The sequence below is a fragment of the Neomonachus schauinslandi genome, chromosome 3 (genome assembly GCF_002201575.2).
Source record: "Neomonachus schauinslandi chromosome 3, ASM220157v2, whole genome shotgun sequence".
Classification (NCBI taxonomy): Eukaryota; Metazoa; Chordata; class Mammalia; order Carnivora; family Phocidae; genus Neomonachus; species Neomonachus schauinslandi.
This window is the reverse complement of record NC_058405.1, coordinates 92,622,188-92,641,285: the sequence shown is the minus strand read 5'-3', so window position 1 is coordinate 92,641,285 and position 19,098 is coordinate 92,622,188. Positions and strand designations below refer to the sequence as shown.

General features: G+C 40.9%; 1 protein-coding gene and 2 pseudogenes across 7 annotated transcripts in view; 1 reads left to right on the top strand and 2 right to left on the bottom strand.

The window, feature by feature from the left end:
- C3H2orf76 (chromosome 3 C2orf76 homolog) overlaps positions 1–19,098 on the bottom strand; it is a 59,973-nt gene that overhangs the window by 35,479 nt on the left and 5,396 nt on the right. For 2 of the 7 annotated variants that reach the window (XM_021695885.1, XM_021695886.2), the window contains exons 2-3: positions 1,546–1,630; positions 666–823 (exon numbers count right to left, since the gene is read on the bottom strand). The exons of 3 other annotated variants lie outside the window; for them this stretch is intronic. In XM_021695885.1, the coding sequence (XP_021551560.1) occupies positions 666–767 (102 nt within the window). In that variant the 5' untranslated portion in view covers positions 768–823; positions 1,546–1,630. Of the gene's footprint in view, positions 1–665; positions 824–1,407; positions 1,521–1,545; positions 1,631–19,098 lie in introns of those variants that run through there. 2 more of the 7 variants (XM_021695889.1, XM_021695892.2) reach the window with 2 other exon arrangements.
- On the top strand, positions 1,534–2,347 carry LOC110585762 (annotated as a pseudogene).
- Positions 9,993–10,120, bottom strand: LOC123324361 (annotated as a pseudogene).

Sequence of the window (19,098 nt, the reverse complement as noted above, 5' to 3'; positions counted from 1 at the left end):
TTATGTTTAAAAGGAGATAATTACAAAATTTTAAAAAATAAATAAATAAAAGGAGATAATTGTTATTTCTTTTTTTTTTTTTTTTTTTTAAGATTTTATTTATTTATTTGAGACAGAGAATGAGAGACAGAGAGCATGAGAGGGAGGAGGGTCAGAGGGAGAAGCAGACTTCCCGCCGAGCAGGGAGCCCGATGTGGGACTCGATCCCGGGACTCCAGGATCATGACCTGAGCCGAAAGAAAGCAGTCGCCCAACCAACTGAGCCACCCAGGCGCCCAGATAATTGTTATTTCTGAGGCAAAGGAAGGATTATGCAATTAGAGAGAAGTACATGGGCCATTATATTGGTAGAATTTCATATCTTAAGCAGGATGTTAGGTACATGGATAATGTATTACTCTTTATGCCTTTTAGTGTGTCTGGACTATTTCATAATATACCCAAACAAGCCACACTAATTTGGCCTAGAAAATCTCTGTATCATAGAATGCTTAAACAAATATTTTACTAAGGTTGAGAGAATATATAGCACATTATGTGTGAAAAGCAAAGGCTCAAGCTGTTTTAATACAAAAATTTATAATTTACATTGTTTATATTTAAATGAATGGTTCTTAATGAACTTAATCATTTTTTTTCCCCTCTAAAATAAGGTAAGGGCTCACCTTATAATCTTGCTTAGTATTTAATGACCTCAAATTAACAACTGGAATGGATACTTCCAATATTAGCGATGACATTATTTCTTCTTGAATCTGGATTACCATGCTCTCCCAAAATTCTGATCTTAGAATCTATCAAGTAATAGCACTTCAGCAGACATCTACAAAATTACAATGTAAGATATACTGAAGTACTTGATAAAGTATACTTCTTGAAAAAGGGATACTGTAAAAGATTTCTGTAAAAGATTTTAGAACAGTGTTACAGGTTTGCTGAAATCATGACCACTTCTTCCTCCGGTCATGGAGCTCCCACAACAACAAAGAAGCCCTCCAAAACACACACACACACATCCAGGCACACATGCTAGGAAGCCCTATCATGTAGTCCAAGTCCCCAGAGAGTTTAGACATGGCCAGATCTAACTAAAAATCAACTCCACCTCTTTGCTGTAACACACAGTTGTATTTCACATAATAGAATCTTAATGAATAGTAGCCGCTTTTAGCAAGTCAACTTGGGATAAAATAGGTTTGGGCATAAGGACAGCTCATGGAGGCAGGAGAAGATCCTAGATTCCCAGGTGCAATAAATAAACCATATAAATGGTCTAACGAGGCTGGTCAGACTGGCACATGCATGGCTTGTGAAACTTTTATAATTAGAGGTTTGTTCCTTCCACTTAATAGAAAGCTGCCCAAATGTCATACTTAAATAGTTGAAATTTTGCATTTGTGTTCATACCTAATTTTGGTCAGCAATGCATTGTCGTCTTCATCAGAAATTTGTTATAATTTGTACTCAGTCACTAAAGAATAATAGCTACTGCCCCAACCTCCTCGTCTAGCTTGAAACATGGGCGCCACCAAGATGCCGGCTTACCACTCTTCTCTCATGGACCCTGACACCAAACTCATTGGAAACGTGGCACTGTTGCCTATCAGAAGTCAGTTCAAAGGACCTGCCCCTAGAGAGACAAAAGATACAGATATTGCGGATAAAGCCATCTATTACTTTAAGGCCAATGTCTTCTTCAAAAACTATGAGATTAAGAATGAAGCTGATACGGGCGCCTGGGTGGCTCAGTTGGTTAAGCGGCTGCTTAATTAGTAAAATAAGGCAATTTATTTATTTTTTTTTAAAGATTTTATTTATTTATTCATGAGAGACAGAGAGAAACAGAGGGAGAAGCAGACTCCCTGCCGAGCAGGGAGCCCGATGCGGGACTCGATCCCGGGACTCCAGGATCATGACCTGAGCCGAAGGCAGCCGCTTAACCAACTGAGCCACCCAGGCGCCCCAAATAAATAAAATCTTAAAAAAAAAAAGAACGAAGCTGATAGAACCTTGATATATATAACTCTCTACATTTCTGAGTGTCTAAAGAAACTCCAAAAGTGCAATTCCAAAAGCCAAGGTGAAAAAGAAATGTATACGCTGGGAATCACTAATTTTCCCATTCCTGGAGAGCCTGGTTTTCCACTTAATGCAATTTATGCCAAACCTGCAAACAAACAGGAAGATGAGGTGATGAGGGCCTACTTAACAGCAACTGAGACAAGAGACTGGACTGAGACTTTGTGAGAAAGTTTTTGACCCTCAGAATGATAAACCTAGCATGTGGTGGACTTGCTTTGTGAAGAGACAGTTCATGAACAAGAGTCTTTCAGGACCCGGACAGTGAAAGGAGCCTGGGCAGACACTTTCCACAGCCGTGGGCAGCATTTTACAGCAAGATGTACACAATTATTTGCCTTTATTTGATAAAGTTTTATACAGAAGACAGAAGAGAGCATGTCTTCACTTGAAGAGCTCTTTATCAAGAATTTGGGTGGGGGAGGGAAGAATGGGTGATTTGAAATTTTCTGCAGTATTAAGCTAGTGCTTAATAAGAATAAAGAAATTTCTAACATTCCATGTCAAAAAAAAAAAAATAGCTATTGTCAGGAGGCAACCATTACCTGATTTGTCCTAAGGACGGCAGGAATTGCAGCTTGTAGGGGTGCCTGGGTGGCTCAGTCTGTTAAAGGTCTGCTTTTGGCTCAGGTCATGATCCCAGCGTCCTGGGATCCAGCCCCATGTGGGGGGCGTGGGGAGGGCGGCTTCTCCCTTTGCCCTTCTCCCCACCCCCTACTAGCCCCTACTCCCACTCACTCTCTTGCACTCTCTCTCTCTCAAATAAATAAAATCTTAAAAAAAGAAAAAAAAAGAACTACAGCTTGTTAGTTTAGGGAGGCAGGCATACTGAAGAGACAGTTTAGAAAGCTAATATTACAGATTATAAAATATGATATTTTCCCAGAGGTTCAGCTACTTAAAAAAAAAAAATCTGGTCAAAATTTTTTTTTTTTAAAGATTTTATTTATTTATTTGACAGAGAGAGAGATAGCGAGAGCAGGAACACAAGCAGGGGGAGTGGGAGAGCGAGAAGCAGGCTTCCTGCCGAGCAGGGAGCCCGATGTGGGACTCGATCCCAGGACCCTGGGATCATGACCTGAGCTGAAGGCAGAGGCTTAACGACTGAGCCACCCAGGCGCCCAAAATCTGGTCAAATTTAAAAGGCATACTACTGAAGCGACAGAGAAGCCAAAACCAATAAAAACTTTGGAATAAATTAATAAAAAATATTCAAGGACAGACAAAAGATTTGAATAAATGAAATGACCATGTTGTTAACTATGAAGGCTCAAAGTTGTAAAGAAATCAATTCTCCCCTAAATTCATCTAGAAACTGAATAAAATCTCAATCAAAATATAAAAGGGTACCTTGGGAGACCTGTCACAAATATTTCTAAAATCTATCTGGAAGAATAAATTTGTGAGCTTAGTGAGCAAAGTCATAAAAAAAAAAAAAATAGGCAGCACCAATTATTACAACACATTATTAAGCAATAGTTAGACATATAATAGTATACATGAATAAGCTGGTATGATTCATATACTCACCAAAGTCAGTAATAAAAATTTTAAAGGACAATTAAGCTGTAGCAATTCAAGCTGGATAATGAAACAGGAAAAACTGGCAAATCAGTGGAACACAACAGAAAACTCAGAAATAGACTCAAGATTAGAGAACTGAGTATAAAAGTGGTGTTTGAAGGCACCTGGGAGGCTCAGTCGGTTAAGCGTCTGCCTTTGGCTCAGGTCATGATCCCGGGGTCCTGGGATCGACTCCCACATCAGGCTCCTTGTTCTGCGGGGAGCCTGCTTCTCCCTCTCCTCCCCACTTCTGCTCTATCTTTGTCTCTCTCTCAAAAAAATAAATAAGATCTAAAAAAAAAAAGTGGTGTTTGACATTAGTGGGGAAAAGATTATTTAATAAATGGCACTGGGAAAAACTGGTCAGACATTCAGAGAAAAGTAATGCTAGATCCTTACTGTATCCCTTATACAAAAATAAATCATACATGGAACAAATATTCATACTTAACTGTAAAATCATAGAGAGGCACCAGAAAAATGGGCACATATTTTTATAATCTTACGGTAAGAAAGACCTTCCTAAGTGAATAAAAATCAGCAACCATCCAGAAAAAGGCTGATAGGTATAACAACAGAAATATATAAGAAAAGACCAATACCTTAGTAGAAACATGGGTAAAGGTAATTGGCTATCTTTAGGGGTGGCTCAGTCAGTTAAGCAGCTGCCTTCGGCTCAGGTCAGGATCTCAGAGTCCTGGGATCGAGCCCTATGTCGGGCTCCCTGCTCAGTGGGGAGTCTGCTTCTCCCTCTCCCTCTGCCTCCCACTCTGCCTATTTGTGCTCTGTCAAATAAATAAATAAAATCTTTAAAAAAAAGAGGAGGTCAGCATCCAAGTTCAGACTAGAAAATTCTGCTCAATAAACGACTCGGTTTCTTTTTTGCTTTATTTTATTTTCTTTGTCAGAGAGAGACAGAGAGAGAGCACGAGCACGAGCAGGGGGAGCAGCAGGCAGAGAGAGAAGCTGACTCCCCGCCGAGCAGGGAGCCTGATGCGGGGCTCGATGCAGGGCTCGATCGCAGGACCCTGGGATCATGACCTGAGCTGAAGGCAGACGCTTAACTGACTGAGCCACCAGGCATCCCTGACTTGGTTTCTTCAATAAATAACACAAGAAATAAAGAAGGGGATGAAGATTATAAATTATAAGAGACTTAAAGAGATCAACCAATGCAACATTTTAAATGGATTCTGATTTGCATAAATGTTTTTAATGTGAGAAATTTTAAACATATAAAAAATAGAATATGACGATATTAAGAATATTAATTCTCTTGGGGCGCCTGGGTGGCTCAGTTGGTTAAGCGACTGCCTTCGGCTCAGGTCATGATCCTGGAGTCCCTGGATCGAGTCCCGCATTGGGCTCCCTGCTCGGCAGGGAGCCTGCTTCTCCCTCTGACCCTCCCCCCTCTCATGTGCTGTCTCTCTCATTCTCTCTGTCTCAGATAAATAAATAAAATCTTTAAAAAAAAAAAAAGAATATTAATTTTCTTTATTTGATATTATTATATTTTTGAGTTCTTATCTTAAAAGAGTAAGGTATATATAGGTGAAATGGTATGAATAATCTGCTTTCAAACACCCTGGCAGAGGAAAAACCAGTATGAGAGCATAGATTAAAAGAAAAAATGGCAGAACATTGTTAACTGCTCAAGCTGGGTATATACGGGACCTCATCATACTATTCTATTTTTTATATGTTTAAAATTTCTCACAATAGAAACATTTTAAGAAAAATACACAAAGATGTACATTCAAAGAACTTGTTTTTCATTGAAGTCCTTCTAGGAGTTAACAAAAAATTAGAATCCATCTAGATGCCCATCAACGAAGAACTGCTTAGGTAAACTCTGTCACACAGTTACCATAAGATAAAATCCCCTGCAGCCACTACAGGGGATCCATGGATACCATTTTGGAAGATGGCTATGACAGACCAGTGAACTAAAAAACAAACTAGAAAACCACAGGCATGTAGTATCTCCATAAGCACACGGAGACATCCAGAGTGCCATTTACCAAAATGTTGACAGTGGCTATCTCTGAACGGTAGAAATATAAGAGACTTCTCTGTTTTATATATTTTTAATATTGCTTGATGTTTTAACAACGGTTATGTGTTTTTAAGTTAAGCTGTTTCACTGTATACTTAACATTTGTGCTTCTCTGGTGTGTTTTGCATGGACAAAAAGTTATTTTTAAAACAAAGCCATTTCCTTTTAAGAGGTAACAGGACAAGAGTAAACAAAACAGAATTGATGTATCAATACTGTCAAGGATAGAGAGGGTGAGGAACTTAGTTATGCAACGGACATGCAGTTAAGGGATACCAATAAATCTCAAATGCATGCAACAGTCAGAGGTTCCAGAAGTAGGTCACACACCCAGGACAAGTCTAATCATGTCTGAGATGGCACAGAGGCCCTCGGTACCCAGCCCCTCCCTCCACTCTGATGCTACCCATCACCACCACGATCCACCTTCCATATAGCACTCCAGCAGCCAAGACAGCCCACAGTCTCCCACACATACCACAGTTTCCAAGCATCGGCCATACCTTCCGCCCCCGGCTTTCCCCACGCTCCCTCTGTCCCGCACCTCTTTGCCTCACCACGCGGGCAGCCTTCAAAACTCAGTCGGGACCACCTGCTCCAGGACACCCTTGCCATCAGCAACTCCTCTGCCCTGGGCTCAGCTACCAGACCCTCTGGCTGTCCACAGCACTTGGTCATGTCACAGGGAAGACAGCTGTTGAAGGGGTCTGGCTTATCAGCCCCTTGAGGGAAAGAATGCTATACGGCTTATTTTGGCTACAGCAACATGTGTGGCCTGAGGCACACCAGAACCCCAACAACGTCAGCAGAACCGAGTGCAGCTAAGGGGCTGAGGAAAACCTGAATCCTTTCCTGCACTGCAGTCATAGTACCTCGGGGTCTATGAGCTTTTCCACTTCCCATAAAAATATTTGAGACCTTAGGGAGCCTGGGTGGCTCAGAAGGTTAAGCGTCTGCCTTCGGCTCAGGTCATGATCCCAGAGTCCTGGGATCGAGTCCCACACCGGGTTCCCCGCTCCGCGGGGAGTCTGCTTCTCCCTCTGCCCCATCACCCCGCCCCACCCCCCACCCCCCCCACTTGTGCGCTCATGAAAATTTTCCCCCTCTTCCCAAAAAAAAAAAAAAATTTTAAAAAAAAAAAAAAAGGAAGAAAATATTTGAGACCTTAAAGAAAAGCCCTATTGCTCCAGAATATGAAAACTTTTAAAAATCAGAAGTAACATTTAATCAAATACCTGCACCATATAACATTTCAACAGCAACTCAACCCTATTCATAATAATGTTAGGTTTGATATAGGATATGTGTACATTTTAAATGATGTAGTATGGGGATTTGAAAAGAAACAGTACTGAGGGGTGAGGGGTGTTAAAAAAAAAAAGAGAGAGAGAGAAAAAGTGACAGTGCCTAGGGGTTAGGAAGGTCTTTAAACCTCCCTGCCTAAAAAAAACCTGTTCTGGCTGATACTTACCCAGCTGGTTTGGGATAATGAAGAAGCCACCATATCCAAAGCAAACTCAACTCTTGAAAACAAAGAAAAAACAAAAGAAACATAAAATCTGTGTAGGAACCTCCTCACAGAGAGCTCCCACGTCCCTGACAGGTAACGGGGGTCTCATTAGAGCCAAGAATGGATGCAGCCCAGCAGCCTCCCCTCCTGGATTAGAATTCCCTGGTCCTTACAGGACAGGTCGCAGCTGTTTTTTTATGGCCCAGGCTCCAGCAGCATGAACGGCGAAGATGGAAATTCAGCATGGAAGGGTCAGGGAAAGCCAAGCCAAGCTGCATGCTAGCTTCCCTAAACACCCAGCTATTCTCATTCCAAGCTGGCCCCTCTCCTCATTGCAAAATTCTGAGCGGAGGGACTGTCAACCAGTTGGCACAGGCTCCTGAGGTGAAAAAACTGAGCACAGTATGTAAAGGCTCAGAGCCTACCATGACGACAAGTACAAAATATGCATACTCACAGAACACTTAGTTGTTGATGTTAGGCGGATCTCTATCAGCCCAAATGAGATCAATGAAACAACTAACTGCAGCCAATGCTGGTTATTCGCAGTGGATAAGGTCTATCAAGTGGTCGCAAACACTGAATTAGTGAACACTGAACTGCTGCTCCTAGGGAAATATAGGGTTAGGTTCTCACCAGTCACTGGTGCATCTGGTCGCAACATTTTCATCAACTGACCAATATGTACCTTGTTTTATGTGTGTTTATGTTTAAAGATGCCTTATTTTATATTGCTGATTTCTTACTAACATTCAACACACAGCCAACAGCACTATAACTCAGGTCTGGAAAAAAGTTTATCTAAGGCATGTATTTTTTTCCTTCAGGCACATCACAGCCTTCCTGGACACTTCAGCACTCCAGGTGGGGGCCATTTTAAATAGTGAGATCGCCAACAAAAAGCACAAAAATGTGAAAAGCATGGCACTAAACAGAGCGCAAACCGGACACTTGTTTACAATATGAGAGCTGAAACAAGAAGGTCCCCTGGTTTGACCTCAGCTGGGAATGTGAATATTGGTTAACTCAAATTTTTCAGTGTTCTGCACATTTCAACCAAAAAAGTACTCTGAGTCTTGCATACAGGGTTACAAATAAATGTTAGTGAGTAGGCAAATTCACAAAGAATATGCAAATAAGGAAGACTGACTTTATTACCCAAAAAAAAAGGACATGCGCCTTTGAAGCATTTGAAGAAAGCATGCTCTTGACCTTTTTGTAAGAGAATGGAATCCAAAATGAGTTAAGTATTAGAAGCTGTGACAGTACGAAAACACTCAACATTTGAGCAGTTAAGATGGAGGAGGATTCTATAACCACCAGACAGAAGAGGGTACTGGGTGACCTTCCTTCCTGCAACCCGCAGGTTTCTGAGAAGTGGTGGATAGGACTTGAATTTTAACAGACCCCTAGGGTGAATCATTTTGGAAAAACTAAAAATCTTTGTAAACTTATATCTACTTCCTAAATGTAAATATTATAGAGCCAAAATTGCCATATAACAAGTTTGCTTCAAAGTTCGTCTTACCCATATGGGGCCTTGGCTGGCTCAGTCAGTAGAGCCTGCGACTCTTGATCTCTGGGTTGTAAGTTCAAGTTCCATGTTGGATGTAGATATTACTTAAAAGTAAAATTTTTTTTAAAAAGCTTGTGTTGCCCACAAAGAAAAGGTACAACTTTCAAAAAATTACTGTTCTAACCAAAGAATATATATGTATATTGCACTAAATGCCTAGTTTTCCTCTAGAGTTAGGAACTAATATTACAGGGCAAAAAGTTAATTCACCTTCTTTTTGAAACAAATCAATAAAAAGAGGATAAGAAAGACAGTTTATTGTTCCTTTATGTGAGGAAACTAAAGTGGCACAGATGATCAGGTATAAAAGTAGGATAAAGAAGGAATTCTGCTAAGATGACAATCACTGAAATGCAAATGATTCTAAAATTGTACCTTACTGATTGTGGAGTAAAATAATCATATGTATTGCTAAATTATCATCTAAATAGGTCATTTCACCAAAAAAAAAAAAAGTTGTTTAAGACCTGGGGAGGAGAGGGAAAAAAAACATTATTTTTATTACTCTTAAAAATACTGAGCACCTGCTAAATAGGTGAATGATAAATGTTCGCCTTTTAAAGAGAACTCAACCTTGGCCAATAACTTTATATTTCTAAAGTTCACAAGAATCATTTATGAAGTTCGTAAATTAAATCACATCACATTGAAGATTATGACTAAAAGTGAAATGTTGGGCGCCTGGGTGGCTCAGTCGTTAAGCGTCCGCCTTCGGCTCAGGTCATGATCCCAGGGTCCTGGGATCAAGTCCCACATTGGGCTCCCTGCTCAGCGGGAAGCCTGTTTCTCCCTCTCCCACTCTCCCTGCTTGTGTTCCTGCTCTCGCTGTCTCTCTCTCTAATAAATAAATAAAATCTTTAAAAAAATAAAAATAAAAATAATAAAAGTGAAATGTTAATTTAATCTCTTCTGGCCTGTTTCAAAAGCATTTTTTATGTTTTTTAACTCTTAGAGGGAGAACAAAACTTTATTCCAAAAATAGATCTCAGGGGCTCCTGGGTGGTTCATTCGGTTAAGCAACTGCTCAGGGCATGATCCCAGAGTCCCAGTATAGAGTCCCACATCAGGCTACCTGCTCAGTGGGGAGTCTGCTTCTCACTCTGACCCTACCCCCGTTTCGTGCTCTGTCTCAAATAAATAAAATCTTTAAAAAAAATTAAAAAAATAAAAATAGATCTCGGTGACAATGAAATAGTAAAAGCTGGTCATTATAATACAAATGGGGAAAAATGAACAGGAATTGGCTTTAAATTTTTTCAAAAGCATAATTTTTAATTAGCAATAATCGCGCCTCAGATAAACCTCATTGGCTACAATACTGCCACTGTGCAAAGCTAAAAGCATAATTTTTAAAATATGAAATTAAGTATAAATTTATAGACTAAGACCATGTGAGGATTAAATAAACATTTGAGAAAGTCATTTTCAATGTATTAACTTATGATTTTAAAGTCTTTAACCTCAACCTTTTTTTTTTTTTTTTTTAGGTAGGTCAAGAAAAATAGTCTTCCTCCTTAGGTGTTCACATAGCAGTGTGTACAAAATAAATATTAGAATATTAGCTAAATCTGATGGCTAGCAAACGCTTCTCAGTGTTGTAAGTACTTCACTGCATAATGCCATTAGCAGCTGCCCTTTCCTGCGGAAGGGTCATAAGCAATTCTAGTCAACAAACTGTTGAATGCTGTTCACTCTGAGTATATTACCCCCTGAAAAATCAACACCTATAATTCCACAGACCTGCCTTTGTGACTCTCAAATTAGGGCAAATACACAAAATCACAATTTGTGTTCTCTGCTCAAAGCAAGGCAAGATACTCAGAGAACTGACTATTCTGGACAGTTGAGTTTTCCAAAGGGGTTAGATACCTAACTCTTTGGAAAGAATACTTCACACACTTTCCTTCTGAAACACAACATATGGAATACAAGTTCTATTTTTCTTGATTCACAATCATCAGTGAGAATGTTAATCCTTGTACCGTGTGTTGGGAGGCAAGTCTCCACAGATCTCTCACACGTTTGCATCTCTTATTAGGAACTGTCTGCTCCAGTTCTGAACGCTCTATGCCCAGGTGTGTGTCTAGCAAACAGCCTAGAAATGTCCTCTCTCTCCAGAGAAGACAGGTTTGCTTGCTGTCCAGTATAATAAAAGTAGTGTCTCCGGGGCGCCTGGGTGGCTCAGTCGTTAAGTGTCTGCCTTCGGCTCAGGTCGTGATCCTGGGGTCCTGGGATCGGGCCCCGCATCGGGCTCCCTGCTCCGCGGGAAGCCTGCTTCTCCCTCTCTCACTTCCCCTGCTTGTGTTCCCTCTTTCACTGTGTCTCTCTGTCAAATAAATAAATAAAATCTTTAAAAAAAAAAAAAAAAAGTAGTGTCTCCCTCTGGGCTGAGGTTGGGCAGGTTTGTTCGCAGCACTTTATAAAAGATTAGGATTACCTGAACTCAGGGCTCTCCAGCGTGACTCAAACCCACTGCGTGGACAGCATCCTTCTGGGCCCTTCCCACTCCCCCCAGGGGATCTGTGGGGCAAGAAGCACTGACACAAACATGCAATTCATGCTTCTGCCTGTGCTATATAGAGTCCTCTGTCTCTGACCCCAGAGTGCCGTGTCTTTTGCCAGTGTCTGGCAAACTGTCACAGGCTGACTGCTGGCTTTCAAGTAGGACAAAATCTCAGCTTCTTCACAGTTCTTGGCAGCTGTTGCTGACAAGAATGGATGCTGCCACAGACAGGGCTTTTTGGATCAGGCAAAGGTCTCGTGGGCTTAGGGGATATAAGAAGATCCCCTGGGATCTGGCAGCAAATGCTCTTGTCCAAGCAGTGGGTGTGGAGGAGAAAGGGTTAATTAACTTCTAGAGGATGAGCAGCAAAGGGGAGGACTGCAAGGAGCTGTCCAGTGATGCTTTGGCTGTCCCTCGGTCAGTCACTCTCCCTAGCAATGCTGCACATCACCCACCCCTCTGATGAGAGGCAATGTGGCTGCAGCAACAGTGAAGGAGTCCGCAAAGCCGAAACAAATGATGTCAGCAATGAGGATCTAGAGCTTTGGGTGACTGAAAAGTTCATTAAGTTGAGCCAGGCCACTTGGAACTAAAAGCATGCCTTACTGACTGGCATAGAGCTGCTCTCCTGCTGTGCACCCCCAATTCCTCCCCTCACCCTCTACCCTGACATCTGCTTTAAGGAGGAGGAGGATTATAGGTAGGCTGGGCTCTCCCTGTCCCTAAGAGAGACTGAAGGCTTTATGTATCCAAGTACGGGGAACTTCAGGGAGGGGAGGACTCAAACTTTCTTTTCTTTTCTTTTTTTTTTTTAAAGATTTTATTTAGAGAGAGACATTAGAGAGGGAACACAAGCAGGCGGAGTGGGAGAGGGAGAAGCAGGCTCCCCAGTGAGCAGGGAGCCCGATGCGGGGCTCGATCGCAGGACCCTGGCATCATGACCTGAGCCGAAGGCAGACGCTAAACGACTGAGCCACCCAGGCGCCCGGGACTCAAACTTCCATGGCTCTGTGGATACAAACACCCAGGTACCATCCTACCTGGATCTGTGCTGGGAGGAAGTACTCAGATTCAGCCAATGGGGTTTGGACAGGATTCACGGTGGGAAAGAGACTAACACGACCCAGTGGATGGGGGCCCTTCAGGCCAATTCAAAGTACTGTTGTTTTTACATGTGAATGTATGAATGGTACGTTACATTTACTTACACTTCCCTGTATGTAGTGCCAGAGGGGATTCTTCCCCCATCGGGAAGAGCTACACCACCACAAGCTCCCCAGGCTCCCTCCCTGTGAAGAACCCAAAATGGACACGGTCACTCTGCTCAGTGGCAGAACTTCAAGGCCATTCCCATAGCCCTGGCTAATGTTCCCACAGATGGAGCTTATATTTTTACTGACATCTGAGCTGTCACCAAAGGCCTAGTGGTTTGATCTGCCTCTTGGAAAACTATCCACTGTGAACTGTGACAATTCTCAGCTGCTGACTGAACCACCGGGGCAACTCATCTAGATGCCCTGTTCTCCGATGAGACCCCCTGGCCTCCAGCTCCTGCTGGAGCCCGCACCATCCAGACCGCCACCACTGCCACCTGGGTCCATCCTCATGCACGGGCACAACAACAAGAACTCCACCTCTGAGGAGGGCCACCGCCAGGCTTGTGACTCCAGCCAGAAGCTGATGCGTTGGTCCTGCAGTGAGGGAGGCCACATGGCACACACTGCTGCCCAACCCTCACCCCTGCTCCCAGCAGATGGATGACATTTGACCTTTGACCTCCTCTCAGGACTCCACACTCCCGATGGCAGTTTTTTTCCAGGTTTCAGTATTAATGTTGCAAATCACCTGACTCTGGTCACGCCACCGTGACCCTTGAAATGAACCTGCGCCGTGTGTTTGGTTTTCCATCCTATTTGCAGTCTGACCATGGTTCATCTTTTATCATCAACACTAAGGAACAATGGGCTAAAAGTCGAGGTATTCCATAGACTTTCCACTCCTCCACCATCCACAGCCATCTGGCATCATGACGCATTGAAAAAGCCTCCTGAAAAATCAACTTGAAAAGATTTCTCAGCCGACCTGCCCAACCTCCGGGAGCACATAACATGGGGCAGCAGTCTATGCACTGAATGTGGCCACCCCCAGAAAAGGACTGGCCTCTCGCAGCCATTTCCCAGGTAACGATCCGAACACACAAAATTGAGGCAGGGGAGGGGCGCTTATACAGACCAATGTGAAATCCTGGGATTCCACCCTGGCCATTCCTTTGTATAATGCTTCTTTCTTTCCCCTACAGAAACCCCCCTGCCAGCCCAATTGCTACACCCTCCATGTGACAAGAAGCCAAAAGGGGCTTAGGGAATTTGAATTCTGGATTCTCTTGTTGAACTGACCAGGTCCTAGATCACAAGCATAATGACCACTCAAATACACTGCAGGCCAAAGTGGGGGACATAATGAGTTTTATAAGGGGGACCTCTATGAGTTTTACAAAAATTCCCTTTGGGGGCTGGCAGTGGGGAGTGGTGCCTGGCTGGCTCAGTCAGTGGAATGTGTGACTCCTGATCTTGGGGTCGTGAGTTCGAGCCCCATGTTGGGTATAGAGATTACTTAAAAATAAAATCTTTAAAAAAAAATATCTTCAGGGAATAGGAGCTAATTAGAAGAAAGGTAAAGTTATAGCTAGCGGAATGAGACACACAGATTTTTGTAGAGGTGGAGGGAAGGAAATAACCTCAGCATCTAAGGCATCTACACAGAGAACAACTTATACCCCAGGAGATGTGGGTGGGAAGGATCGCTCATTAGAGATCTTCTGTCTTGAAAACTACCTGCCCCTACAAAAGTCCTCATGAAGCAAAACACCCTGCTGAATTGCCCCCAAACTATTCTAAGCACCTCCAATTTACTGACACCTGAATCTGCCAAGTCCTGAAAGATGGCTCTGACCACAATAGGATCACCATTACCAGAACTGTCTATCAGAAACACATATCCCAGCTCCTATGCCTCCCATGCAAAACACCTGTCAACATTTCCAGGTGTCTTCTTCACTGCCGCACGCCACCCCCTTCCCACAGCCACGCTATGGGACAAACAAATGTCACTCAGCTAGTGGCACAAACAAGACAGACCAGACTGACTGCCCTCAGGCAGTCCCTCCAAAAATAAGTTCCAAATGCAATGATGTGTACTCAAGTAAGAACCCTAATGCCTACCAGCTGGCCAAAGGTTATACTGGAGGCCTTGACGCCTTGTGCCCTCTGAGCCACATGGGTCCCAGTCATACACTGTAAAGCAATTTCTTTCCAAGGACACCATGTGCACCCCCAGGCCTGTGATTTTTTTTTTTTTCCGTGGAAGTCAGTATTAACTTGCCTCCCTCCCTAAAACACTGTTACTTGCATCTTAGTCTTGCAGATGTTTTTAAAAACATCATGAGCAAGCTCTTAATACCAACAAGCAGACCAACAGTGGCAATCACTCCAAAACTAATCTTAATTACTCAGGGGGAGCTTCTAGAAAGATTAACTGGCTCATTACTTCAAGTGTACCCTATGGGTAGTTTTCCCTACAATGAGACCTCCAATTAGAAAAGGTGGTATGAAATCTGTCTCCTGTTTTAGCTACAGTGATCAGTACCACCACCTTGCAGTGCAGGGCATTCGGGTCAGGATCACTCACCAGCCAGGCTTGTTATGGGTGACAGAACCCTTCTAGACTACAGACCTATATGCCTTATGAATACAGATATAAATACCCTTAAAATATTAGCAAACAGAATTCAGCAATATATACAAAGAATTATAAGTCATGACCAAGTGGGGTTTCTTCCAAGGAAGCAAAGCTAGTTCAATAATTGAAAAGTAATCAATGTAATCTGCCATATTAGAAGGCCAAAGAAGAAAAATCACATAATCACATCAATCAAGGCAAAAAAAAAGCATATGACAAATTTCTACATCCAGTTATGATAAGAACTCCCAGAAAAATAGGAATAGAGGGGGACTATCTCAACTTGATAAAGCACATCTACAAAAAAAATCCACAGCTATCAAAATATTTAATGGTGAAAGACTAAATGCCTTTCCCTTAAGATGAGAAACAAGACAAAGATATCTACTCTCATCACTTCTTTTCCTCTCTCATTCCACACAATCCTGGAAGTTCTAGCCAGTGCAATAAGACAAAGGAAAAGGAAAATAGGAAAGGAATTTATTTCCAAAAAAGGAAATAAAAGACACATAAATCAGAAATAAAACTGTACCTATTTGCAGATGACGTGATTATCTATAGAGAAAATGCAAAGGAATCTACAAGAAAAAAAGCTTTTAGAATAAGTGAGTTCAGCAAAGTAACAGATGAAAGACAAACATATAAAAACCAATTGTATTTCTATATACTAGCAATGAACACATGCACACAATTAAAAATACTATATCATCTGCAATCACTCAAAAACAAGCATAAATTTAACAAAACACGTACAGGACTTATGTGCTAAAAAGTACAAATTGATGATCAAATACATTAAAGAAGATCAAAATAAAAGTTAAAACATATGGAGTTCATATATTAGAAGACCTGAGAGTAAATAAATCAATTCTCCCCACACTGATATACAAATTTAATGCAATTCCTATCAAAAATCACAAAAAGATTTTTTTGTAGACATAGACATTACAAAATTTATATGGAAAAATAAAGGAACTAGAATAGCTAGAACAATTTTGAAAAAGAGGAATAAAGTTGGAGGAATCTGTTTACCCAATTTCAAGATTTATTACATAGCTATAGTAATCAGGTCTGTGCGGTATTAATGGAGGAATAGATGCATATATCAACAGAACAGAGAGAAAACCCAAAAAAAGACCACATAAATATGCCCAACAGATTACTGATAAAGGTAAAAAGCAGTTCAATAGGGGAAAGATATTTTTTCAACAAGGTGTTAAAGCAATTAGACATCAGGAGGAAAAAAAAAAGAAAAGAACCTCAAGTGGGGGGTGGGGATGAGTTAAGGGGTGCACTTGCTGTGATGAGCACTGGGTGTTGTATGTAAGTGATGAATCACTAAATTCTACATCTGAAACTAATATCACACTGTGTGTTATTGGAACTTAAAACCTTGAAAAAAATAAGGAACCTCAACCCAAATCTTATACCATATACAAAAATTACGTTATTTGTATTATTTGCATTTACTAAATGCAAAACTATAAAACTTTTTAAAAAATAGGAGAAAATCTTCAGGATACAGAACTAGGTAAAGAGTTATTAGATGCCAAATCCAATCCATAAAAGGAAAAAATGGGTAAGCTGGATTTCAGTCAAAATTAAAAACTTATGCTCTATGAAAGACTCTGTGAAAGGATGAAAAGACAAGCTAAAAACAGTGAGAAAATATTTGCCACAAAGGTCTAGTACCCGGAATACATAAAGAACTCTCAAAACTCAACATTGAAAAAATACAATTAAAACATGTACAAAGACACAAAGAGACATTTCACAGAAGAGATATACAGATGGCAAATAAGCACATGAAAAGATGTTCACCATCATTAGCCATTAGGAAATGCAAATTAAAATCACAATGAAGGGCGCCTGGGTGGCTCAGTCATTAAGCCTCTGCCTTAGGCTCAGGTCATGATCCCAGGGTCCTGGGATGGAGCCCCACATCGGGCTCCCTGCTCCGCGGGAAGCCTGCTTCTCCCTCTCCCACTCCCCCTGCTTGTGTTCCCTCTCTCGCGTTCTCTCTCTCTGTTGAATAAATAAAATAAAATCTTTAAAAAAAAAAATAAAGACACACAGAATGAAAGTGAAGGAATAGAAAAAGATATTCCATGCAAATGGAAATGAAAAGAAAGCTGGAGTAGCAATACACGTCAGACAAAAGAATTTAAAACAAAGACTGTAACAAAAGACAAAGAGGAATATTACACATAATGATGAAGGGGTCAATCCAACAGGAGGATATAACACTCATAAGTATTTATGCACCCAACATAGGAGCCGCTAAATATATAAAGCAAATATTAACAGACATAAAGGGAGAAATCGACAATAATACCGAATAGTAGGAGACTTTAATACCCCACTTACATTAATGAATATATCATCCAGAGGAAAAAAACCAATAAGGAAACACTGGCCTTAAACAACACATTAGGCCAGATGGACTAAATAGATACATATAGAACATTTCATCCAAAGGCAGAATATACATTCTCTTCAAGTGCATAGGAAACATTCTCTAGGATCGATCACATGTTGGCCCAAAAAACAAGTCTCCATAAATTCAAGAAGACTAAAATCATATCAAGAATCTTTTCTGACCACGACAGTATGAAACTAGAAATCAATCACAAAAAGAAAACTGGAAAAAACACAAACACATGGAGACTAAATAACCAATGGGTCAAATAAAGAAATCAAAAAGAAATTTAAAAAAATACCTGAAACACATGAAAATGGAAACATAACCTTCCAAAATCTATGAGATGCAGCAAAGGCAGTTCTAAAAGGGAACTTCATAGCAATGCAGGCCTATCTCAAGAAACAAGAAAAATCCCAAATAAACGGTCTTTCAACCTAAAGGAACGAGAAAAAGAACAAAGCCCAAATTTAGTAGGACATAATAAGGATCAGAGCAGAAATAAATAAATAGCAACAAAAAAAATAGAAAAGATCAACAAAACTAAAAATCTGGCTCTTTGGGCGCCTGGGTGGCTCAGTCGTTAAGCGTCCGCCTTCGGCTCAGGTCATGATCCCAGGGTCCTGGGATGGAGCCCCACATCGGGCTCCATGCTCCGCGGGAAGCCTGCTTCTCCCTCTCCCACTCCCCCTGCTTGTGTTCCCTCTCAGGCTGTGTCTCTCTCTGTCAAATAAATAAATAAATTCTTTAAAAAAAAAAATCTGACTCTTTGAAAAGATAAACAAGATCAAACTTTTAGCTAGACCAACTCAACAAAAAAAAAAAAAAGAGAGGATCCAAATAAACTCAGAAATGAAAGAGAACTTACAACTGACACCACAGAAATACAAAGGATCAAAGAGAGTACTTTGAACAATTATATGCCAACGAACTGGAAAACCTAGAAGAAATGGATAAATTCCTAGAAACACACAACCTTCCAAGACTGAATCACGAAGCAATATAAAATATGAATAGACTGATTACAAGTAATGAAACTGAACCAGTAATTTTAAAACTCCCAAAAAACAGAAGTCCAGGGACAGATGGCTTCAGAGATGAATTCTACCAAACATTTAAAGAAGAGTTAGTACCCATCCTTCTCAAATTATTCTAAAAAACTGAAAAGGACGGAATATTTCCAAAATCATTTTACAAAGTCAGCATCACCCTGATACCAAAACCAGACAGATACCACCAAAAAAGAAAATTACAGGCCAACATCCCTGATGAATACATATGCAAAAATCCCAAACAAAATATTAACAAACCCAATTCAACAATACATTAAAAGACCGTACACCACAATCAAGTGGGATTTATTCCAGGCATGCCAGTATAGTTTAACATCCACAAATCAATCGATGTGATACACCAAATTAACAAATTGAAGGATAAAATCATGGTCATCTTGATGGATGTAGAAAACGCATTTAACAAAATTCAACATCTACTTATAGCAAAAACTCTCAGTGAAGAGGGTAGACATAATAAAGACCATATATAACAAACCCACAGCTAACATCAGACTCAATAATGAAAAGCTTTTCCCCCATTAATTTATCACAACACTACATCTACTTAATCAAAGTGATGCTGTTTACAGACATTATCA